Source organism: Ziziphus jujuba, chromosome 6 (assembly GCF_031755915.1).
Source record: "Ziziphus jujuba cultivar Dongzao chromosome 6, ASM3175591v1".
NCBI lineage: Eukaryota > Viridiplantae > Streptophyta > Magnoliopsida > Rosales > Rhamnaceae > Ziziphus > Ziziphus jujuba.
Genome location: NC_083384.1, coordinates 30,904,559 through 30,932,100, shown reverse-complemented (window position 1 = coordinate 30,932,100; position 27,542 = coordinate 30,904,559). Strand labels below are relative to the sequence as shown.

Here is a 27,542-nt window from a genome sequence, read left to right as displayed (position 1 = left end):
ATCCAAACCCATTTACTCCGTGTCGTTTTCGAGTCGTGTTGCCGTGTCATGATCTAAATTGCCAGGTCTACACATATCTTTATACCGAGAAGAGAAATCTCCCTTCACTTTAGCCAAAATAAGGGGAAAAAAAAAAAAAATCTTCGCAGAGTGAGATAACTTTGGTTCTGTTATCTCTGAAAGTAGGTTATGCAGTTAAAAGCTAGCTAATTAGGGACACTTTTGTTTGCTTGCTGATTATCTATCTATCTGTAAGTTTGAGAACAAAATCTGTATAAGTTCATACTAAAATCCATGGCTTTATTTTTTCTTCTTTATATATATATATATATATATATATATTCAGACCACTAAGACTACCTCTAAGCTAGCTAAAATTGAATATGCTCTTCTCTTAATTACAATATCAATGGAGCTATAGGCACCAAGTTGTGTAACTTGTTTACCAATATGAATGGAGCTATAGGCACCAATTTGTATAGCTGCAGTGAAAGGAATTAGGAGCAAATCTGTGCTGTTTGATGCTTGTAAACTCTCGTAGCAGCTCCAACATTTGACGGAAGAAAAGTGGAAGCTGATGAGCAGTGTTTGGGTGGAAGTAATGTCCTATGAGCTATTAATTGCAGACCAATCTTGGTTGCTCATGAATCATTTTGGCTTGGGATCTCAGTTTTATGAACAGGGACAGCAAGCAGGAAACAAAGTTCTAGTGGTGAAGTAAGGATTCAAATTCATGCACCCAACATAATATTATACATGATCATTAATAATTTGCAGTATAAGATAAGTGGAGTTGCAAAATGTAGTATTTGCTTAAATCATTTTAAACTCCTTTACGTTACAATACGTTTAATTAGTGCTTAAAAATTATTAGGGAAAAAGTTTATAAAGATCATTTATAACCTTGGAAATGAGAAACCAACATTAAGGCAGGCTGTAATGCAATGCTTGAAAATGTGGCTTGCACAAAAATCATCCTGAGGGACATTTCACAAAATTTTGCTAAAACATTTCTATGTTCCGAATCTGAATGATTGATCCAACCAGAACTTGAAAAAGAAGGAACCACTCTGTTTAAAGGTTTCCTATTAGACTAGTTTTGACCTGAAGTTACATAAATCGAGACCCAGGTAGCCAAAAATTTGAGTCAGTGAGAGATGGCGTGAATTTGAAAGACATAAACACACAAGCAGAGAGGCTTAAAAACCTTTTTGGGACATCTTACAGATGATGCGTTTTGACCATTTCAGTGAAAAAACATGATTTGAGGTTGATTGGCATTTTTTTTTTGGCTGGGGACCGTGAGATTAATATACAAAATTTACAATGTTTTCATCAATACATATATATATATATATATATGAAATCTCCAAGTGTTTCCCTATATAAAGTTTGAACAAATTTCAACTACTGCTTGACAATGAGAAGTCCTACAAATGACAGTTTGGCTATGAACTTAGATATTTGGTTCATTCATGTGGGCCGGACCTACAGGCTTTTCAAAATTCCAATTCCTTCAACTAGAAGTACTGGATTTTCAAATCTTATAAAAATAATAACTTAAAACCTCATCATTTTGATCTGCTTTTTCCTCTGTGTATTGAGAAGCCCTGAGTGGTTCAATTTGGTGGAATGTAGGAGAGATATCCCTCCATCCCCACAAAAAAAAAAAAAAAAAAAACAGTGATCTTATTGACCATTTTCAATATATATAAATTTAGAAAATCTTAGCTTAAGCCGTGCACTTCAGGTCCACAATGGTAAAGGTAAAGGGGAAAAAGGAAGAGAATCTTTTGCAAAAAGTCGAAATGCGTGGAGAAAAACCGAAAAAGTTGGTAACGATAACCCCACACGGACTGGTTTCGTAGCTTAATTTCTACGTTCAGGTCCAAACCGAATCAATAAAGTACTAAAAGTTGGTCTGCTTGCAATGCTCATGCTAAGCTTAAGCTTTATTATATTTTCTCCGATTGATGTAGCTAGTTTATGGTAAAGTGTAACTATTTTCTGATCAACTCTATCTCTGCCCCTCTTCACAGAAGAGAGAGTTTCTGAGTAAGGTTTAACTTTCCCATCTATATTTTCCTTTTACTTGTGGATTTGCAGCTGGTTATAGCAAGCATGGCTTCTTCTTCCTCTCTTTCTTTTCAAGAAAGGTACGATGTGTTTCTCAGTTTCAGAGGTGAGGACACACGCAATACATTCGCTAGCTATCTTTATGCAGCTTTATCAGCAAAACAGATCTTAACTTTCATGGATCACGAGCTTGAGAGAGGGGATGAAATTTCACCCACACTTACCAAAGCCATCGAAGAATCCAAGATTTCCGTGATCATTTTCTCGGAAAACTATGTTTCATCCACTTGGTGTTTGAATGAACTCGTGCACATACTTGAATGCAAGAAAACAAGAGGGCAGGTTGTTATGCCAATCTTTTATGGCATAGATCCATCAGTTGTACGAAAACAGAATGGGAGTTACGGTGTTGCATTTGCTCAACTTGAAAACCGTTTCATGGATAGAATGGAGAAGGTAAATCAATGGAGGGCTGCTTTAACTGAAGCGTCCAATCTATGTGGATTGGATTCAAAGGATTTCAGGTAATTTAAGTGTTCTATCTTAGTTGAATTAAAGCTTACTCGGTAATTTTTTTTATTTTTTTTTCCTGAAAGCCTTGCAAAAAAGAATTTGTATATCATCATTTAATTAACTATTGTCCCAATTATGCAATTCCAATCCAAGATAACCGTACACTTTCAATCTCTCATTGCATTTTTTTTTTTTTCCCCTTTTTCTTTGCTTGCTGATTATCTGTCTATCTGTAAGTTTGAGAACAAAATCTGTATAAGTTCATATTAAATCAATGGTTTTATTTTTTCTTCTTTATATATATATATATATATAGATATATCTACATATATTCAGACTACTAAGACAATCTTTAAACTAGCTAAAATTGATTTTTTTTATTTTTTTCCTCCAATCTCTAAGCTAGCTTAAATTGAATTTTTTTCTCTCTGCTGTGAAACTCTTATCTTAATTACAATATCAATGGAGCCATAGGCACCGAGTTTTATAACTTGTTTAACAAGTGATGAAGCAAGATAACTTTATTATTATAGTATTGGTTGAATATATATATATATATATACTCTGCCACAGCAGTCCCGCATCATAAAGCAAGATATCATTGTTACTACAGTATTGGGTGAAAAAATGTGTATATATACAGCTCTGCTGTACATTTTTTAGCAAATGTGTATATATATAAACTATATATGAATAAATGAATTTTCAAAAAAGTTAAAGTAAAAGTGATACAAACCAATAAAATAATAACATAATGTCACATTGTAAATAAGTTGGTGAGCAATTCAGTGTCGATAGCATTTTTTTTTTTTTTCTTTTTTGTGATGAATGGGGGAGGAGGATTTATGTCATGGCATTGTTGATTGCCATATATTCTTCTATATTCTTTGGGAAGTTTCCCATATACTTTGGTCAATGTGCTGTGTAACAAATTTAATCCCAACATGGTACAAAATGGGCGCCATTAGAAAATGAGATCCAATAATATATTAATATTTTACACCTCTAATTAATATATACGTAAACTTTTCTTCACAAAAATATATATGTATGCTAGCTAGCCAGCACGCACCTTTTACGTTTTGTCACAGGTTACAAACAAAATATAAAAAGTTATCATTAAGTACGTTATCTAAATGAATTAGAAAAGGATGTTGGTTCTATATATTTTTTCTACGAGTTATCATTAAGATGTTAGTCCTATTTTTCTAACTGTTTTTTATTTGCTTTATGCAGGCCCGAAGCCAAATTAGTTCAAAGAATTATTGAAGATATCTCATTGAAGTTGCGTAAATATCTATCTCTAAATCATCATTTCAAAGGGCATCTCGTTGGAATTGAAAGAAAAATCGAGAAAATTGAATCATTACTATCCATTGGCTTAAAAGATGTTCGCATTATAGGTATTTGGGGCATGGGAGGTATTGGGAAAACCACCCTGGCTAGTGTTGTATTTCAAAAATTATCAAATTCTCATTTTGAAGGTTGCTCTTTTCTTTCAAATGTGAGGGAAGAGTATGAAAGACATGGAATAAATCATTTGAGAAAGACGTTTCTCTATGAGTTATTAAATGATAAAGCTATTCTAAAGATGGATACCCCATTTGTAGCATCACCTTATATTTTCGACAAACTTCGTCGTAAAAAGGTGCTTTTGGTTTTGGATGATGTGGATAGTTCGATCCAATTAGATGCTTTAGTTGAAGGATATGATCAGCTTGCTCCTGGAAGTAGAATCATTGTTACAACTAGAAATGTCCAAGTGCTCAAGAAAGTTGCTGATAATATTTACAAGGTTGAGCGATTAAGTGACATTGAATCTCTTGAGCTCTTCCATTTACATGCTTTTGGAAAAAATTCTCCTCTGATGGACGATGAAGTACTATCAAAAAGGGTGGCAAGTTATGCAGATGGAAATCCATTAGCTCTTAGAGTCTTGGGTTCTTTCCTTAATTCCAAAAGCAAAGAAGAGTGGGAAAGTGCAATAAATAAATTGCAAATATTTCCAAACAAGGACATTTTAAATGCGTTGACGATTAGTTATGAAGGACTAGATGACAAAGGGATCCAAAATATATTTCTTGACATTGCATGTTTATTTAATCAATCTTTTTCTAGAGATGATGCAGAAAGCATATTAGGTTTCCATGATTCATTTGTGAAAATAGGAATAAGTGTTCTTATTGACAAGTGTTTGATTGAAAATGATGCAATTTCCACACACGGTGACCTACGGATGCATGATTTATTGCGCCAAATGGGCCGGACCATTGTCCGTGACGAGCATAAAGAGCCTGGAAACCGTAGTAGGTTATGGGATGCTGAAGACGTCTGTCGCATTTTGGAAAGAAATAAGGTAAGTGCAAACGCCTTATTGATTTCTTCTAAAAATGACATAAATGTCGTAAAAAAGCAAAACTCTTATGTACTAAATCATTTCCAACAAACAAATTAAAATAGATGTGCAAACAAAGAGTTATTATTTATTTATTTTTTTTTTTTTTAGTGAAATTTTCTTATATTGTTTCCTTCTCTATATCAATTTCCATGTGATTGTCAGGGAACTGAAATGGTTGAAGTCATATCATTCAATATGTCTGACATTAGCAGAGATGTGAAAATTAGTCGTTCAGCCTTCTCAAAGATGTGCAATCTACGAGTTCTCAAAATTTATTGCGATCGTATTTTTGACACCAAGTTCAAACTATACCTTTCTCAAGATCTTGATTCTTATCTTTCGGATACATTAAGTTATTTTCAATGGGACTTATACCCTTTGAAATTGTTGCCATCAAATTTTAATCCTGGAAATCTTGTTGAACTGATACTACGTGGCAGCCTTGTTCAAAAACTTTGGAGTCATGAAGTTCAGGTATGCTTAACTTTTAAATTTTTTTTATTGTATTAAATGTCAAGTACATGAATTTATGCTTAATAAGTAGCCATGTTTCTCCATGGTGCGTCGCAGTCTCTTCCAGTGTTAAGAAGGATGGATCTTAGTCATTCCAAACTCCTTACAGAAATACCAGATCTGTCTCATGTGGCTCCGAACCTGGAAAGTTTAAATCTTGAAGGCTGTACAAGTTTGGTTCAGGTTCTTCCATTCCTTGAAAATCTTGAGAAGCTTAGTTATCTAAATTTGGCTGGTTGCTCCAAACTTGGAGATTTAAAAGAGATATCAAGGAGCACATGGTATTGGGATCTAGTAAAGAGTGGAGGCATTAAGAACTTTCTGAGTAATATTTGTCAGCAGAAGTTGAGATTTCTCAAAAGTTTTACAAACAATATTTTGTCTGTCTCGTCACCCGAAGCCCACATTTGCAAAAAGTTTCCGATGAATTTAACAAGTCTAAATTTGTCTGGGATACCAATAGATGCACTGCCGTCATCAATTGGGAGTCTCTCTGGTCTTGTTCACTTGTATTTGTCTGAATGCGAAGAGCTTAAAAGTCTTCCAACCAGCATTTACAAGCTGAAATCTCTTGAATCACTAGATTTGTCTGGTTGTGTAAAACTGGAAAAGTTTCCTGAAATCCTAGAGCCTTCAGAACACCTAAAAATTGAGTCTATCTCAAACAAGTTGTGTGATTTAACGAACCTTGAGTGTTTGTGGCTCGAAGGTTGTTCAAAACTTGAAAGATTGCCTCCCTTACCACCTGCTTTGTTATCATTGGACGTCCAAGATTGTGAGAGCTTGAAATCACTAGCGGATCTTCCATTATTTTGTAGAAGTGTGAATGCAAGACATTGCACATCACTGGAGAAAATATCAGATTGGCCTGCATACCCACATGGACTGTTCCCTGAGTATAGCAGAGATGTTGACTTTTTCGGTTGTGGAAAGTTGGATCAGAATACACGCAACACCATCATAGCTGATTATGCAATTTTTAAAATGCTTGAATCTGTATGTTTATCTCTCTCCCTCGCTGATTGCCATTTAACAAGTTTTCTGTTATCCAGTTGCCTAATTTTCATTCCTGGTACAGGAGATATCAGATTTAGTATTTTGTTATCCGGGTGATGAAATTCCAAAGTGGTTCAGCTATCAAACTTCAGGGAGTTTACTGAATATTAAAAAGCTTCCTCCATTATGGAATAATGACAACTTCTTGGGTTTGGCTATTTGCGTTGTTCTTGATCTGAATAAAATTAAACATCCTCTAGGTATTTTAATTAATTTTAAACTCAATTTCATAACAAATGATGATGATTGTCCTTGTGAGTTCCGGTCACACCAGGTTATTGAGACAGACAGAGAATGTTTAGATCAACAAGTGATGCGGTATTTCCCAAAAGGGTTGTTGCAAAATTCAAATAAACCGTCTAACCTAAATTGGCCCTCTAGTTGTAGCAGTGAGGCCTCTTTGCATGTCTGGCCTTCTTTCCATGACTTTGAGGAAGATGACATCTTCGGGAATGAGTATTGCAAGATAAAGAAGTGTGGGGTTTGGTTGGTAAACAAGGAAGATTTAGAGAGACTTAATGCAGAAACTATTAAAAGTAAGAGAAAGAGACGAGGCTTTGATGATGAATGTTGTGAAGCTAGTGTAAGTGATCAATTTGTATCCTCTGGCTCTCGTGAGGAGGAAGGCGACGATGAATCACATCCTACCATTAGTTCAAAGAAATTCAGGCTTATGTGATGTCACTAGTGGCTTAAAGTACAAACAACCGTGTGAGCTTGAGTTGGTGAATGATGAAGATGCAGAGCAATTGGATGAAAAGACAGAGACATAATATCCTAAGATTACTTTGATGAAAATGAAGTATATTCTATGACTCCTTAGGTAAATCAATTTAAAGACAAATTTAATTGTACGAGTTAGTTTTCTTTATTTTCTATAAGCATTTTGAGGCATTTTAATTATATTAATTTGTATGCTAAGTTTACAAATCATAAGGTAATTTGAAAAGAAAAGCTAATTACTTTTCTTTCATTTGAAATGATACTGGAAATAGATAATGCTTAGTTGTTTAAGTACTTTTTCCAAACTTTTTATGTTAAAATGGTGAACATTCTTATCTTCAATTTTACTTGTCTTTCAGTTTCAGGTTATGAAGAATATGCAGGCACCACCACACTTAGAAAAGTCCTCTCTCTTTTCTACTTGCGGTATTGAAGTTGGGATACCCTGTTTGTGTGCATGTATCCGTATGAATTTCTTTAAACATTCTTATCTTTCTTAGTATCATGTTGTAAATGTGTACTTTAAAGGCTTTCCTATATTTCAAGAAAACTAGAGTTAAAGGAAAAAGAACTGTATTCTTGATCTATTTATTATTTATTTTTTTTCCTACTTCCTATCAATTTGGTGTTATTCTCTGCCTAATGGTTGATAAAATGTGTTTGTGTATAGTTGGTGATCATTTTTGTGTTTGGAAGTTGTTTGCTTGCATGAATACTATTTTCATCACTAACAAATCGTAGACTCAGCATATGGCTTTGTACTTGAATTTCATAATGTCAATTTGGTATATGCTTGTTCTCTAAAACGGACATGGCCTTTCAGAAATGGTCCAATAGGCTTTTAACCTTACATTAATCCTTCAGATGGTGGGATTCTTAATTCCATTTGTTCCTTGTTTTTTTCACATCCTAAAAGTACTTAAGATATATAAGACAGGCCTTAAAAATAAATTAAAAAAAAACAAAAAAAATCAAGTTCACTGATGCAAGATCTGCAAAAAGGCCTCAGATTCTTCAAAATTTGCATGTGGAAAGGATAAGCACAACTAAAGCAGCAATCACCTGTCTCTGCATATTCATTATTTCACTAGCTTTCCTTTAGTGCCATGGAAAACAGAAATCAACAGAATTCTACAAAGTTATATGGATAATGGGTCTGGTTGTCTAAAACTTGACAATTTAGAGCCTATGGAACACTTGACAGATCTTTGGTTAGATGAAACAGGGATTAAAGAGTTAGCTGAGTCAATTGAAAACCTAGTTTCCCTCAGAGATTCATATATACAAACGTGTAAGGACATTGAGTTTCTACCCAATAGCCTGTGCAATCTATGGAAACTTGAGAGGCTAAGCCTCGCATCATGTTCAAAGTAAAGAATTGTCTCCCTTCCACCTGCTTTGCTGACTTTGCGGTAAGTGGTTGTGAGAGCTTGAAATCAATACCAGTGATTCCATCATTACGTTTTGGGCCATTTTCAAGAGGGTGCATGTTATTGGAGAACATATAAAATTAGAGGCCTCCACTCTTAAAAGATTGAAATGTTAGTAACCGTAGTTCTTAATCTTTTTGACTTTTATGTTGTGAAAAATGGATCAGAATACATGCAAGGGCATACTGGCTGATCATGCTGTCATTAAAATTCTTTCTTGTACAAAATTTGAAAGTACTGTGCTTTAATCAGTTATGAAATGTTTATATTTTTCAGCATGTTGATTAATTTTAGATATTCTTGATACAAGGCCCAAATTCTCATGAATGCTGTTATCCAGGAGATGAAATTCCACAGCAGTTAAACTATCAAAGTTGTGGGACTTTGAGTCAATAATATTATTCTTCCTCCATTTTGGAATAACGACAACTTCTTGGGTTTGGCTTTTTGTATTGTTCTTGTCCAGAATAAATTTGCTACCGGTTTACGTCTTGGTAGTGATAGTAAACTCAGCTTCAAAACAATCCATGATGAGCATCCGTATGAATATCATGATTCTTTGGATCCTAAGGAAATTGGGGATGAGGTTGAGTCAGATCACTTGCTCATGTGGTGTTTCCCAGAACCAACTTTGCAACATTCAGACGAAATGTTTGGTATAAATTGGCCCTCTACTTGGAGCACTGAGGTCTCTTTGCAAGTCTGCCCTGCCTACGGCCCTACTGTAATTATAGAGTTTGGGATGATGTCAACAACTTTGGAAGCGAGTGTGATAAGAAGTTTGGTACTCAATTTGTATACATGGAAGAAATAGAGAGATTTAATGCAAAAATTAGAAGTAAGATTAAGAGATCCCTTTGATGAATATTGTGAACCAAGTGGAAGTGTTGGCTCTTATGAGGAAGATGACATTGATGAATCACGTCCTACCATTAAGTCTAGGATACTCAAGGTTATGTGACCGTGCGCAATTTGATGTTGATGATGATTGTGGAACCAGTTTATAATGTGAATTTGATGGCTTTGACATATGAGGAAGAAGAAAATACTATGAATAATTCGAAGAAAATCAAGCATATTCTGTGATTCCTTAGGTAAACCAGTTTAAACTGATTTATTTTCTTTGCAAACTAATCTGTAGAAGTAAATTTATATACTCTGTTTTGAACTTGCATTTCTAAGTATTTTAATTATATTAGTTTATAAATTAAGCTACAAATTTGAAGCTAATTTCTAAACGAAAGTTTGTTTTCTTTTGTTTGAAATGAAACAAGCATGACTGCTCCTGAAAAAAAAAAAAAAATCCCTCATAATTTGTTACAAAAATTGTTTTGATGGATTTTTCATGAATGTATTGGTGAATTTTGTTAATCCACAATTTGGCATCTATTAGGTTCAGGGCATGAGGAAACTGTGTGATACATGCAGCATGACCTGATGACCACTCTTTAGCTTCAAATGAATGATGTGGTACGTTGGAAAACTTCTCTCTTTCTCATATTTTTCTTTGATTGCTTGGGAAATGTAGGGAGGCCTCATTTGTTTATCATTTATTTATTTATTTTTTTTCTGTTTTCTGGTTTTAACAAGTCGATTCTCTCTACAGGATCTCATCAATATCTTTGTTAAAGCTTCTCAGCACTACCATTGAGTTAATACATGGACAGCATACCCTTGGGACCCTCAGATTTATTCTTTCTAAAATATGGTGTGGGACTCCATATATTGTTTCATTTCTCTTTGACTGATTTTATTAATGATATTTTCTAGCTTTCTTCAACAAGTTTCTTTTGGATGAGAGAACTTAAGGAATCCAATGCTTGAAACATTATATACACACGGAGATAAGCTAAGGAAAAAAACCATCATCAGAGAAGACAAAGAAAAGTCAGATTAATTCTTAGAGGCTTCTGAAGCATATTGTGTAAGACTACGTCAAAAGAAGTGAAAATCTGTGTTGGAAGAAACTGTGGCAACTCTGCAGAAGAGAAAGGAGGAATTCGGATTAAAGTAAAGACGACAAAAGAAGAAGCAGCTCAAGTGCTATTAAAGTGTAAGAATGGCGGTGTTCTTGAGTTTAAGGATTTGGCGTCTGAGCTCGTATAAATCCCATTGAATAGTGTTAGTGCTCTGCCTCCCAGCAGCGGTAGTGGTGTATCGCTTATGACTATCCCTAGAGAAGTTTAACTTTAGTTCTATCTATACCAGTATGTATATATATATATACATATATATGCATGTATATTTGTTGCTAATAAAGAGTACTCGAAAGCAGTAGTACTTGATAGATTCCTAGTGCGACGGTTCTCATTTCTGAGTCATCTTTTATATATAAGCTGATTTAGTTCGAGTTTTCTCTGTTGCTTTTTGCTAGTACTGGCCTCCAGAAAAGCTTTTGTTGTTGTAGTTCATTTATAGGAACTAGGCAGTCTTGACAAGTCGTCGAGGTTAATTACATTATTGGTACATGTGTCCGATTTTAGTTGTGCTACCAAACTGATTAATTACATTTTACTCATTCATATAAACAAGAGAAGACCAAACTGATTAATTACATTATACTCATTCATATAAACAAGTAAAGACCAAGACCAATTCAAGGGGTAAACAAAATTTAAGTCAGCCAGTACTCTTGATTGTCACTTTGAAAAGAGTGAAGATTAAGACTGGTAAAAGTAGCCATCTAACAAGGTTGATAGGCAACCAAATTAGGACAAAGGAAATTGACATGAATGGAACTTCAACATATAAACTCTATCCCTTGGAATTTGATTGAGTCAGGATTAGAAAGTTCTCTATATTTATCGCATAGCTAATATTTCAAAGTATTGACTGCTTCGTCAATTTTGATTATATAGAAAATATATATTTGATTTATATATATATATGTTCTTTTACTGCTTCAATTATAAAAGTATTATTATGATCTAGTCTTGACTTAATTAGTCTGGTGGTTGAAGGACTTTTTTCAGTCTTAATTAAAAGGAAGGTTATAATACATAACTAAATGGGCCAACAGTATATGGCATATACTTTGAACTTTCAGTATTCAATTAATTTAATTTTAATTGATAAAGTGCAAATTTCAGGATTGTTAAAATATAAACAGGATTTAAGTGGACTCCTTGGTATTTTGCATGGTCATGATGACATCATTGACTAGTCAAAAAATATTTATACGTAAAGGTTTTTCTAATTGCTGTAATCGATAATGATAGAACTCTGTAACTTAAATTTCCTCTGACCAAGTCTAGTCCTTGACCGCGTTATTGATTCCAAAGCGCGTAATTATATGTGTATTACTAAACATTGGAAAGACTACGCGTAAATTAATCATGTCGCTTTCTTTTATTTATTCTTAAAATAAATACGCAGTTAATTTAATTAGTGTTGGCTTTTCCTTGATAATTGGTTATGCAGAATCTTATTATTATGGTTGTGTTACAAAATAAAGCAATATGGAAAGATAGAAAGCTGTAGAAAGATATAGAAAATAATGAGGAAATTTCAGTATTTCATATATTATTTATGTTTGTAACTTAATCTATTCTTATATAGATAAAGATAGAGATGCAGTAGTAGTATTAAATCTCTCAGCAATATAAATTCATGTTGGTTTCAATAATCTACATATATCCCTATATTTCATAAAATGTTGCTTTTTTAAATATTAATATAAATTTTCAAAAATACAAATGTTTATATATATATATAGTTATTCAAAAGGAAAAGTTTTAAAATTATATATCTTCAATTTTTTTTTTTTTTGGTTATGTTAGAAATATATGATTCAAATTCTTGTTTAGACAATTTAAATTATCTTAATTGAATTGATGTTTTTACGCTTTTACTATACTAATATTACTTTCAAATATTCGAAAATTAGACCATACTGAACAAGAAAGATTGAAATTCATATGAATTTTGAAACAATATAGTGTTCGACAAGTTAGAAATTCTCTGTCATACAAAGAAAATAATAAGACTCGTTCAAACTAATAAGTAGGGCCTATCATCTCAATCCCATCGTGTTTCATCTTTGTCTCCGTTAATTTAGTCCACTAATATCATCTTTCTAGACTCAAGAGGCATGTGAGGTGGGAGAGAGAGATTAGGAAAACTGACAAATAGATCTACTTTTTTATTCCAAAAAAGTGCAAAAGAAATCTCTATGTAATTGCACTGACCATTTCAAAACTAAAAATAAAAAATAAAAAATTATTTATTAATCTTATCTTAAGGCCGTGGATTTCACGGTTTGATTTTGACACCACCTGAAGCATTGCTTTCTGTTTCATGCCCCCAATTGGACAACATTAATTATATATATATATATATATATTTTACACGAAATACCTAAAAGAAACTTTATTTCCATAAAAGAACCTGATTGGCAAATTTTTTATGTTGGACTTGGACGATCAACTACTACTTTAAATTCTTAGACTAAAAAAAATAAAAAGAAAAATTACATTGCATGCCGTACACAACGCTCTAGTCAATTAGTCAATCACCACTGTATAGTCATCCACAAAACTGAGATTGTTCTATATATATTCACCTCTTCTTAGCCTCTATTCCTCAAATTAATCCCATTTAATATCTGATCTGAGTGCTCTCTTTCTCTTCTTCTTCTTCTTCTTCTTCAACTCTCTCTAGAAAAATGTTGAACTCTTTTCTTGCTTCATTCAAAAAGTCATCTTCGGATGACAAACTTGAAATTCAGAAACCCAAAGCCACAAACATTATATACAGAGATGAACTAATTAGGAAAAAACCATCACCAAATAAGACAAAGAAAGTTAGATTCGTTGAGGCTTCTGAACCATTATTGTTGAAGAAAGAAGAAGAATTGAAAGTCTGCCACCGCGGAGTAATAAGCTGTGGCGGCTCTGGAGAAGAGAAAGGGGCTAGAATTCGGATCAAAGTAAAGATGACGAAAGAAGAAGCGGCTCGAGTGCTATCAAAGTGCAAAAATGGAGGTGTTCTTGAATTTAAGGATTTCGCTGCCGAGCTAGTACAAATCCCATCGAATCGTGTTAGTGTTCTGCCCCCCCCAAGCGGTGATAGTGGTGTTGTGCTTAAGACTGTCCCTGAAGAAGTTTAACTTTAGTTCTATCTATCTATCTATACCACCATATATATATATATATATATATATAAATTTTTTTCTTACTAATATATAGCACTCAAAAGCAGTAGTTCTTGATAGATTCTTTAGTGAGAGTTTTCATTTCTGATTCGTGTTTATAGAAGCTGATTTAGTACTAGTTTTGTTTGTTGCTTTTTGCTAGTACCGGCCTCCGGAAAATGCTTCTGTTTGTTGCAGTTAATTTTTATGGTTCTGCCATAGTCTGTAAAATATATGAACTAGGCAGTCTTGAAGAGTCCTCGCATGGCCAATTTAAGTTGTACTTCCAAATAGATTTGAGATATATTTATATATTTTTTTTATTTTTCATTTTTATCATTTATAATAATTTTTTTTTAATTTATTATTATTATTTTTTTTGGGTGAAAGAAGTTAGTTTTATAAACCAAAAGACATCCCGAAGGCAAAGGCCTACAATATGGAGTTGGCTTGACAACCACTCTCCTGGGATACAAAAGACGAGAAAATATGAATGAAATATCCATTGAACCAGTCTCGCCTCCCAAATTCTAGCTTTGAACTGCTGCTTCACAGTAAGATTTAAGTATTAAAAACATGACACTTTGGATGAGAATATTGGTTCTGTTGTATATATAGGCCTCTGGATATGGTCCTATGGGCTTTTAAACATCCATTAAGAATTGGTCTTTCAGATTTGGGATTCTTAATCTCATGTTGTTTTTATTTTTTTTATTTTTACTTTTTCTTCTCATATTCTAAAGGTACTCGGTTTCTTTTGGAAAAAGACAGTAGAATAAAACAGGCCATTATTTAAAAAAAAAAAAAAAAAAAAAAAAAAAAAAAAAAAAAAAAAACAAGTTCATCAATTCAAGATCTGAAAAAAAAAAAAAAATTAGAAAAAAGAAACTCAGAAGTCTTCAAATTATGTTTGTCAAATGAGCACAAGTAAAGCAGCAATCAGGACAGATCCAAAATCATTCAGAAATAAATAAATAAATAAATAAAAATTAACGTAATTCTGATCCAATCTAAACTTGTAAAAGAAACGACTAATAGGTTCAAAGGGCACACGAACACACCATATATCATACAACTAATTTAATTTTATCCAAGACAGTGGTTTAGATAATTTCCATATATATGTTTCATTCATCATCAGGATCATACTGACATATAATTATTAATTCAATGCATAAATTTTTGTAGATGGTTCAATATTGGGAATTTGCATGGGTTCACATATACACAAACTTGATTCTGTACCAGTTCTTTTGTTTCTTTTAGATACTTGGCTTGACCAAAAGGTTTTGTTGTCCAAAAGAAGACCAGGAAATTAATTAATAATCGATATTTTAGTCATTCAGAAATCCACCATATGAATTATAAAATATAATTCGTCGTATATGAAATCACATGTCATGTGAGAAAAAGACTCATGCAACTTCATCCAACCATACCTCCCTAAAAGCCAAAAAAAAAATAAAAAAAATAAAAAAAATAAAAAAAATAAAAAAAATCCAATCATACACATACTAACAGAAAAAAGATTTAATTTTTCTTTTTTTTTACATTAAAAATTAAATCGCTTTATCTTTTTCACAATTTCTTTTTTTCTTTTCCCATGTGGACTTTCATTATACACGTCGCATAGAAAAAACAAGAGCAATAAGATACAAAATGACATTCTTACCCTCCAAACACCCAAAATCGAGACAATTGGCAAGCAATGGAATCGATAATTCCAGGCTGCAGATAAAATCAAGCAACTTTTAAAATTATTTAATTATATAGCATATATATATATATATATATATTTCGATGAACATACTTTATCAATTTTAATGAATATTGCTCTACAGAAAAAAAAATAATGAATATTAATTCAGTATCATCGGGTTGATTGCATAATTAAAATGCCAACTTTAAAATGTAAATATTATTATTATAAAATTTAAATATTATTATTATGTCTGTTATGTAATTAACTATTTTTTTTTTAATTTTGAATAAGTATCACATTTATCTTTTACATATTTAGGTGAGAGAATTTAAATTCTGAATCTTTATAAGACACAATAGTTACTAAAGTTAGAATCCTACGTTGAGTAATTTTCTAAAATCAAATCCGAAGCAAGAAATATACTTTATAAACTCAAATAATTTCTCATTACTTTGTTTAGGTGTCAATGTTTATTCTCTCTTAAATTCTTCAAATCTTATGAAATTTACAAAAAAATTAATAATAGGAAAATGTATCATATGGATATCCATATTTTATTAAAATAGTGATATTGTATATATTTTATTGAATTATATGTAATTATACATTATTGGCAATTTAATAAAATATTAATATTTGCATCCTAAAAAAACTATTTAATAATATGTTGCTGACAGGACCCGTCCTAGGACCTTCCGGGTGGTCCCGCTTAATGAAGTTCCATTGGACAATTTCTAGAGAATATCCAATGGAAACTCACCTTAAAACGTGGACAACCGAACATAAACATTAACAATAATACCTCAAAATATAAATATAAAAATAAATCCACAACAGTATAAAGTCCACAACTAGCCTACTGTACTACAGGCCATAACTACACACATAAGTACCATAGTCTCTACTGTGTCCCATAATTAAAATCAAAGCATTCTAAAAGTGTCAACGAAGTCTAAGAGTACAAATAAAAAATAAATAAGTCCGTAAGATAATGATAAATAAATAAAGGATAAATATGGCTCCTGTCATGGAAGGAACTAAGCGATAAACTATGCGCAAGGTAGACTGCTACTAGCTGCCTGGGTCTAGGGGAACAAATTTAAAACAATAAAACGTGAGATAAGAGAATCTCAGTGAGTGGTATAGTATAATATAAAAAAATAATAATTTATTTATGTAAAAAAAATCTTTCTCTTAAGACCTCTCAATCTGCTCTTTTGAAAAGTTCCCCGTTTAAAAATCATTTTACAAAATCCAAACTTGCATCCTAATTTAATATCATGAAATGGATGCTAAAAAGGTATAAAATAAATGATCAATACAATATTATAAATGCCTTAATCAAGATGTAAATTATGAATATAAAATCTTGTAAACACATCTCCACAAGATAAGTATGAAAATACAGAAATAATCACAATATTTGTAAATCATCAATATCATTAAACGTATACAATATAACATACAATGTACCAATCAATAAACCGTGGGATATACCCACCTTATGACCCTCAATATACAAAAAGTGTCGTGGAAATAACAATTAACGTTCAAAACATACCCACCCTCACGGTCCGTGGCAATAATAGACTGTTGGGTGAAACCAACCTTACGACACCGTGGTAATAATAATAAACCATCGGATAAACCCGACCTCATAGTCCATGACAATAATAAACTGTTGGATGAGACCAACCTCATGGCATCGTGGTAATAATAATAAAACCATTGGATAAACCTGACCTCACGGTCCCTGGTAATAATAAACTGTTGGGTGAGACCAACCTCATGGTATTGTGGCAAACCTAGCGCGCTGTAATATAATACTGAATCGAAACTTTGGTACTATATGGTACATGAATTAAAAATAACCGATATAGTATCCTTAAAACAATCTTGTAATATCTCAACTACTTTTCCGAACAATACTGTATCGTAAGTCCTTATTTAATTTCCAAATTTATCTACTTATTTAAATATTTCAAATCATCATTTTCTACTAAAATCGAAAATAATATAGTGAAATATGCTCACCATAAACCGATTTTAAGCACATAAAATTGTAAAATATTTGAACATGCTTAAAATCATATAAATTTTCAATCTGCTCCTCAGATAAAATATTTTCCCAAATGATCTAAAATGTCAATTCAAATACCAGAATGTTTCGTTAACATAATTCACAAGTTCACTATGAACTCATCAAAATTAGAAATCATAAAAAATCTTATTAAAATCCGCGTAAAATGATAACTCGTGTATATGAAAGCAAATATTTTATATGCATAAAGCAACCATTTCAATTAATTTATATATATGTAAAATACCCAAAACACAGATATATATTATCCTATATATCCCAAAACATTTTAAAAATAATAACCATTTATAGTACTGCAGATGCTCACTCCTGCTTCCTTGCAAGACCACCTCCAAACTCAACACGATATCTGTAATATAATAAAATATTTATCAGGCTCCAATAACTGAACCAAAGACATTTGTATGACCCAAAGGTCTCAAATTGATTTATACTACTATAAAATTATATAAAATGAACACTGGGAGGTCCAACCGTGTGCCCTTAGGATCCAGTATCCAAAATTGGGGCTTTTCATTCGTAAGCTCATTTTTTGAAATTGAACATTCTAATGGGGCCTCATAATATCTAATTTCACTAATCCAACTTCAATTTTGTCCAATTTCATCCAAACACAGTTCAAATTTATCCGAAAATTAACTAATTTATCCAAAAATGCAAAAATTATCAAACGACCTCCAAAATTCACAACTTTATATTGATAGAAATTTCAAGAAACAAGGAACTCACCAGTATGCTCACCTTGGTCGAAAAGTCCCTCCGGCAGTCGAAAAACATGGTTGAAGCTTCGGCTGATGTCTAAGTTGATGTATCTCTCAAACGGTGAGGAATCCGAAAAAATGGACCATGGAAATAAATTCAAAGGGACCAAAAATGGTAGGAAACATCTATGGGTTGGCTTGAAATGGCTAAAAAATGGGAAAATCCAGTGACCCACTCACCGTCCACCGCTGCTTTGCCAGCCAGATCCCGGCGCGTCCAACCTCCGTTGGCCGTGAAATTTTACATCCAAGCTCACCGCAATGTGGTCTTCCTCCATGGCTGGCACATGTAACATCTTGGTAGCCGGAATGGGCAAAAACGGCGGTGACACGGTTTGACAATAAATGGGTTAAAACGACTCAGTTCAGATCTATAGGTCTGGGGGGAGAATTTTTTGGGTTTTGGGGATAAAATGGATATTTTGGGCTATGTTTCTGTTGGAGCGAATGCTTACCTAGGCTTATATAGAGCCTTGAGTCACTAATAGACAAAAACTAGGACCGGTTTGGATACTGGTATAAAACTTATACTGAATACTTCTCAGAACCATAACTTTTTATTCGTAATTCAGAATTTAGCATGCCGCCAGTCTATGAACTTATATCGAAGAGCTCTACACAATGGTAATCAATCAAACCAAAAAATCTTATCCATAAAAAAATTCAACTTTGGCCCCACGTACTGTTCACTGGTCAAACCTAATCAAACTTGTTAAAATATGTATATTTTTGGTATGGGATGTTACAGTTGCATTTTTTAAATGTAACTAAAACTAACCAAGGGACTAAATTAGAGCCACCGTATTTTTTTTCTTTTCTTTTATAAAATATGAAACAATAAATTCATTAAAGAAAGGAAATATTTAATTAGTTTTGTTAATTAGAAAATATTGTTAAAAAATACGGTTTTTTAAGGCTTCCAGTTTTAGGGAAATTAATTGAAGGGGAGAGATGATGAAAGATTCTCACTACAGTGGGCTCTTTTTTGCCGATAGAAGCAGTGACTTTATCAATTATGAGTCTCTTTGGTGTTGTTGAATTAGACGTGGGTTTTTGCAAAAGACTAAAAGTCTTCCAAGCCAACGTGAAATCTCTTGAATCACTAAATCTGTATAGTTTTAGCGAATTGGAAAAATTTCCTGGAATCTTAGAGCCTATGGAACACTTTACAGATCTTACTATATCTATGTTGAAATACCATTAATCCTAAAAGCTTAAACTTATGGAAGGTGGGCTTTCATTTTGATTTATATTTTTCTCTAACACCCCTCAAATGTAGATTAGCCTTTTTGCTTTTTTCTGGATCCTTACATGTATTTTTAATTTATTATTTATTTTGGATGGAATTGTTGCGATTTGACTTAGGACCTCTGGCTTTGATACCATATTGAAATACTATTGATCCCAAAATCTTAAGCTTACTAGAGTCCATTTATAATCTAATATCCCTTGAAGCATTGAAAGTAGGATGTTGCAAGGAAATTGCATTTCTCCCAAACAAGCTGTGTGATTTAAGGAAACTTGAGCAATTGCTCCTCCAAGGCCTTCCCTTCCACCTGCTTTGTTATTTTTGGAGGTCCAAAAATATGAGAGTTTGAAATCATTGCCGCTCCCTCCATTTTGGAATAATGGTAGCTTTTTGGGGTTTTCTCTCTGCATTGTTCTTGATCAGAATAAAATAAAACCTTCTGCAAGTTTTTGAATTAAATTTTAAACTCAATTTCAAAACCATTGATGGTGAATATCCTTGTGAATTTCGTAGAATTCGGTTGTTTCGGGTAGACAAAGAATGTTTAGATCACGCGTTCATTATGTATGTATGTCCATAAATGCTTATTGCAGTTGCAACTTTATAATTGTAGTAGCTAGGCCTCTTTGCATGCTTTGCCTTCGATCTTTACCGAGAGAGATTTGTTTAAACTAAATGTTGAACTTTTCAACTTGAAGAGTGAATATTGCAAGATGAAAGAAATGTGGGGTTTCATTCGTAAACAAGGAAGAATTAGAGAGATTTAATGTAGAAACTATTCAAAGTAAGAAAAAAAGACAACCCTTATCTGTATTTTTCATTTGAAATGATTACCAAAAAAATGATAATGCTCATTTGAACTTTTTATGGAATAGCTTCAGGTTATAAAGGAAGTGCACCACAACTCTTCTTTTTTCTGGTTATGGTATTGGAGTTGGGATGCCCTTTTTTCTTGCATATATCTGTATGAATTTCTTTAAACATTCTTAACTTATCTTCCTGAGTATCATGTTATAGAATGTGTATTTGAAAGGCTTTCCGACTTTGGTTTTTGGAAAAATTTTTGGAATAAGGAAGAAACAGCATTCTTGATTGATTTCCCCCTCTGCCACCCATAGTTTGGTGCTATCCTCCGCCTCATGGTTGACAAATATAGTTGATAATTTTTGTGTTTGGACATTGTTTCCTTAAATGATACTATTACATTTGAATTTGATAATGTCAATTTGGTATGCATTTGTTCTCTAAAACAGATATGGTCCATGATAAAAGGTCCTATATGCTTTTAAACTTCCATTTATCCTTATGTTAAAAAAAAAAAAAATGGTTCACCTCCTCAAGATCTGAAAAAAAAAAAAAAAAAAGAGCGTTAGATTCTTCAAAATTTGCTTGGGAAAGCAAGTGCTATAAGCATAATCACAACTAAAGCAACAATCACTAGTTTTTGCATATTCATTACTTCAATTGCTTTCCTTTTGCACCATTGAAACATAAATCATCTGAATCCTACAAAATCATATGTATAATCTATCTGGTTGACTAAAACTTGATAACTTTTTAGAACTATTAGAGCCTATGGAGCACTTGACAGATCTCATGTAAAATTTGGAAGAACTATAAGTTCATTTTCTCTTCCTTTTCCTCTTCCTTTTCCCTTTACTCAGTTATAAGAATTTTTATAATGTTTCAGCATGTTGATTAACTTCCAGTGTTCATGATATGGGCCCACATAAGTCTCATAAATTTTTTTATCCAGGAGATGAAATTACAAAGTGGTTCAACTATCGCGCTTGTGGGACTTCAATGAATATTATGCTTCCTCCATATTGAAGTAATGACAACTTCTTGGTTTGGCTTTTTGTATTGTTCTTGTTCAGAATAAATTTGATCTTAATATACATCACGGTAGTGATAGTAAACTCAACTTCAAACCATCCACGATCATATGTACGAATATCATGATTCCTTGGATCTTAAGGAAAAAGGGAATGAGGTTGTTTCAGATCATGTGCTTATGTGGTGTGTCCCAGAACCGACTTGCTACATTCAAAAGAAATGGTTGGTCTAAATTGGCCCTTTGCTTAGAGCACTAAGGTGTCTTTGTTACGAAGAACATATAGAGAGATTAAGAGTTTAGGGTGATGTCAACAACTTTGGAGGTGAGTATGATGAGATTAAGAAGTTTGGATTTTGGTTTGTATACAAGGAAAATATAGAGAGATTTGGATAATTTGATGCAGAAACTAAAAGAAAAAGTAAGAGATGCTTTGATGAAAATTATGAACTAAGTGTAAGTGAAGTTGTTAGCTCTCATGAGGAAGAAGACATTGATGAATGGCATTCTAAGAAACTCAAGTTTATGTGACTGTTAAGAAGATGCAGAGCACTTGGATGTTAAGGAACCAAGAAAACAAAAAATTTGGTGCTACAGCTCTAGAGATATGCTTTGGTGAGAATTATGAACCCAGTTAATGTGAAGTTGATGGCTATGATCCATGAGGAAGAGGAAAATCTTAGACTAATTCAAGGACTTAAGCATATATTGTGATCGGTTTATGTATTTTCTTAGCAAATTAATTTGTAGAAGTTAACATATATACTTTGTTTACAGCTTGCATTTTGTAGCATTTTAATTATATTTGTTTATAAAATAAGATCACAAATTTGAATCTAATTTTTGAAGGAAAGTTCCTTTACTTTTGTTTCGAATGAAACAAGCAGAAAAAATAAAAAAAATAAAAAAGAAGAAAGAAACTTATAATTTGTTACAAAAGTATATTGATAGATTTTTCATGAATGTATCGATGAATTTTGTTTATCCACAATTTGGCATGTCTTAGGTGAAGGGTATGAGGAAATTGTGTGAGCTATGCAGCATGAAAACCCTTAGCTTTGAATGGATGGTATGGTACGTTGGAAAACTTCTCTCTTCCTCTAGTCTTTTTAGTGATCTTGGCTCTAGAATAACCTTTTTGGGTGATATAAGTACTCTGATGGATTTCCTTGATTGCTTAAGAAATGTAGAGAGGTCTCATTTGGTTTTTTTATTATTATTATTATTATTATTATTAGTTTTTAGTTTTTACTGAGTAATTTTATTGGGAGGTTCCGTTTAAATCCAATTATTTAGTAAAGAATGGGCTAATTAAAATCATTAGTATCAAAAACACACAAAAAAAAAAAATGACATGAGGGTCAACTTGGAGCTGTTTTATATATCTTTTAATTTGTTCCTTCAAACAAACAATTCTCTCTAGAGGGTCTTGATAGGACCCATCCAGGGAACCCTCCCAGGATTTCCAAGGTGGTCCCGTCTGGTAAAGTACCACCAGACAATCCTTAGAGAATATCCAATAGAGTCTCACCTTAAAACGTGGCCAACGAACACAAGCGATAACAATAATACCTCAATATATATATATATATAAATAAATCCACAACAGCGTAAAGTCCACAACCGGCCTACTGTACTACAGGCCATACTACACACATAGGTACCATGGCCTCTATTAAGTGCCATATTTAATATATCAGAGCATTCTAAGAGTGTCAACGAAGTCTAGAAGTACAAATAAGTAATAAATAAGTCCAGAAGATAACAATAGATAAAGAAAGGATAAATATGGCTGCTGTCGTGGAAGAAAACAAGTGATAAGCTGTGCGTAAGGTAGACTGCTACTAGCTGCCTAGACCTAGGGGAATGAATTTAAAACAATAAAACGTGAGATAAGGAAATCTCAGTGAGTGGTATCATATAATAGAAAAATAATAATTTATTTCTAAAAAATCTTTCTCTCATGACCTTTCGTTCCACTCGTTTGAAAAGTTTCCTGTTTAAAAATCGTTTCACACAACCCAAACTTGCACCCAAATTAATATAATAAAATCGATGTTCAAACGTATCAAGTGCATGATCAGTGTAAGATTATAAAATGTCTTAATTAATATATAAATATTTAGCATAATATATAATAAATGCAGTTCCACAAAATAAATATGAAAATGCAGAAATCACCACAATATTTGTAAATCAACAATATATTCATACGTATATAATGTACCATTTGATGTACCAAATTGTAAACTGTGGGATACTCCTGCCTCACGACCCTCAATATCCGAAAGGTATCATGGAAATAGTAAACCGTCGGGACGTACCCAATCTTACAGGACCGTGGCAATAATAATCTGTGGAATAAACCCAACCTCACACTTCGTGGCAATAATTTCCTATGGGTTGAGCCCAATCTCGTGGTACCGTGGCAATAATAATAAACCATTGGATAAACCCGACCTCACGGTCCGTGGCAATTATATCCTGTGAGCTGAGCCTAACCTCACGATACCAAGGGAAAAACCCAGTGCGCTGTAATATAATATAATATAATACTGATCCAAGATATTGACATTATATGGTACATCAATTTAAAAATAATTGATACAGTATCCTTAAAACAATCTTGTAAGATCTCAAATACTTTTCCGAAGAATATTGTATCATGAGTCCTTATTTAATTTCCAAATCTATCTGCTCATTTAAATATTCCAAAAATTTCCAATCATCATTTCATATAAACCAGAAATACCAGAGTGAAACATATTTACCATAAACTAATTTTAAGTATATAAAATTTTAAAATACTTGAACATGCTTAAAATCATATAATTTTCAATCTACATTCTCAAATCAATCATTTCTGAAATGATTAAAAACCCAATTCAAATACCAAAATATTTTAATACCACAAGTTCACTTATGAACTCATTAGAATTGGAAACCATTTAAAAAATTATCAAACATCACATAAAATGACAACTCATATTTATAAAAGCAGATTTTTATATATATGCATAAACCAAACATTTAATCAAATGGTATGTACACAAATTATTCAAAGCACGTATATATTATATTATACCCCAAACAATTTTAAAAATTATAAAACCACTCATAGTACTGCAGATGCTCATTTCTGCCTCTCTGCAGGATCACCTCCAGACTCAACTTAAGTGCCTGTAATATAATAAAATATTTCTCAGGCTCCAGATAACTAAACCAAAGACACTTTTATGACCCAAATGTCTTAAAATAATTTATGGTACTATAAAATTACATAAATTGGACACCGAACAGTCCAATTATACCGTGTACCCTTAAGATTCGGTACCAAAAATTGGGGATTTTCACTCGAAGCCTAATCTTTCAAAATTGAACCACCTAATGGGTCCTAATAATATCCAATTTCACTAATCCAGCTCCAATTTTAACCAATTTGACCAATGTTATCCATACATAGTCCGAATTTATCCGAAAATTAACTAATTGACTCAAAAATAGAAAAAATTATCAAACGACCTCCAAAATTCACAAACTTTATATTGACGGAAAGCTCAAGAGATAAGGAACCCACCAGTATACTCACCTTGGTCCAAAGATTTTTCCAATGGCTGGAAAACTCAGTTGAAGCTTCGGCCGAACTTCAAGTCATCGTATATACCAAACGGTGAAGAATCTGGACAAAATAACCATGGGGAAGATTTCAGAGGGGTCAAAAATAGTGGAAAAGGTGTATGGGTTGGTCTGAAATGGCCAAAAATTGAGAAAATCAGGTGACCCACCTCGTTGGCCGCCACCGACTTCACCAGCCCGATCTGGGCCCATCGAGCTGCCTCTTGCCGTAAGATTTCACGGCTAAGCTCTCCTTCAAGTGACCTTTTTACATGGCTAATGTGTGTATGTTGTGGTTGGTCGAAAATGGGCAAAACGGCGGTGATCCGGTTCAATGGTAAACGGGTCAAAATGAACCCACGGGTCTGGGGAAGAATATCTCGAGTTTTGGAGATGAAATGGATATTTTGGGTTTTGCTTCTTGTTTGGCATGCTTTGTAAAGTCCCACATCGGTTGGAAAGGGGAACGAAACACTCCATATAAGTGGGTGTGGATACCTTTCCCTTGAGAGGCCTTCTCATGAGGGAACGTAAAACCGTAAGGAGTAGGATTGGGCTCACCACCTAGCTTGCAAAGTGGACAATATCTCGGTTGGGCCAGGGAAGCCCGGGCCAATGGGACTAGCAGGTAAGAGTTGGAAGAGAATTCCCCCTAACCACTGAGAGGCATTTTAAAACCTTGAGGGCTGGGTTGTAAGAGGATTCCCTAGGCCCAAAGAGGACAATATCTTATACGGGTGGTCTGGGCTGTTACATGCTTACCGAGGCTTACATAGAGCCTAAGGTTACGAACTGACAAAAACTGGGGACTGGTTTGGACACTAATATAAAACTTATGCTTAAAACTTCTCAGAATCATAACTTTTTATTCATAACTCGAAATTTGGCATACCGCCAGTCTATGAATTCGTATCGATGAGATTTACACAATGGTATCTTAGTCAAACAAAAAATATTGGCCATTGAAAAAGTCAATTTGGACCCACATATTGTTTACTTGGTCAAACTTGTTAAAATATGTGTATTTTTTGGTACGAGGTGTTACAGTCTTATCAAGTATCTTTCTGCATAAGTAGTACCCCACTGAGTTAATTCATGGACAACATCGTAACATCAAGCTAAACACCTGGGATCCTCAGTTTTTTTTTTTTTTCCTCCCTAAAATATGGTTTGGAACTTTATATATATATATATATATATTGGTTTATTTTCACTTTTGACTAATTCTGTTAATGATTTTGTACCGCTTCTTTTGTTGTTTTTGATTACTTGGTGGCTTTGGGGAGTTTCCAATGCTACTTTAGGATTTTTTTTTTTAATTTTAATTTTTTTTAAAAATTCAATCTCAAGTGCAAGCTGAGTAAACTTCAGTGCCGATTTAAGTATAAGGTGGGTGAGGCAATCGCTTAGGACCCCATAATAAGAGAAAGGCCTCCAAAAATTACTTAATATATGTAATTTATTTATTTTATGAAATAGAGTAAATTTGCTTTTTTATAAATATAGAGACTCTTTTTTAGAAATTTTGGAATCAATCAAACATTTACATCCATAAATACCTCCAATCATTAATTATTTTTTTTTTTGATAAATAATTAAGCTAATTGAATTGTCATTATTTTTTTACATTCAATATACGTTAAGGCACTCTTACATTAGTAATAAACAGAATTTTTTCCTTTCGAAAAAAAAAATCTATAATTTAACTAATAATTTTTAAAATAAAAAAAATTATATATTTATTAATTTATTTATTTTTAAAAACGTTTATTTAAGACCTTTTCAATTCTTGCCTCAGAAAAAAAATTATATATTATTTCTTTCTTTTTTTAACAAGCATTAAGAAACTAAAAGACGCTATTACCTTCCAAGCGCCGCGAATCGAGACAATTGGCATTTAATTGAAATGATATATGATTCCACGGCTGCAGATAAACAAACAACTTTTAAATTATTAATTAATATTCTTTTTTTTATTTGGTTATTATTAATTAATATTCCCTTTTCATTACTTTATCATATAGTTTAATGAAGTAATGTTCAATATCATTAGATTCTGTTTTACCAAAAATATCATTAGATTCTGATGGGCAATTGAAAATGCTCTTAAAAAAAAGGAGCAGCCCATTTCTAATACTTAAGGAATGCACCATCTGCCTTTCACAATGGAATAGCACTTATGCATATATGGGTCCCACATCTCTGAAAAATTTTGTATGCATCGGACAAGTCAATTAATCCACGTGCTTAAAAAATTGTTAGGTTTATTATTTTATTTTTAAATTTTCTTTTTTGGAAAGGTAAAAACTTTTTGCATGGGCTGGTTTTTGCCTCTCCATCTCTAACAGCTACAGAATACAGAGAATTTTTTCTGAACCATCTGAAGCTCTTCTTTTTCACCTTGCTTTTCCATGGAGTAAACTCCCTTCTTCTATTTCAG

General features: G+C 32.8%; 1 protein-coding gene across 1 annotated transcript; it reads left to right on the top strand.

The window, feature by feature from the left end:
• Positions 1-1,778: 1,778 nt before the first annotated feature.
• LOC107435895 (disease resistance-like protein DSC1) lies at positions 1,779-11,059 on the top strand. The gene is made up of 8 exons (XM_048464526.2): positions 1,779-2,600; positions 3,826-4,945; positions 5,150-5,461; positions 5,558-6,496; positions 6,579-7,379; positions 7,639-9,803; positions 10,103-10,179; positions 10,316-11,059. The coding sequence occupies exons 1-5, from the start codon at positions 2,122-2,124 to the stop codon at positions 7,233-7,235; spliced, it is 3,507 nt and encodes a 1,168-aa protein (XP_048320483.2). The 5' UTR covers positions 1,779-2,121; the 3' UTR covers positions 7,236-7,379; positions 7,639-9,803; positions 10,103-10,179; positions 10,316-11,059.
• Positions 11,060-27,542: the final 16,483 nt, after the last annotated feature.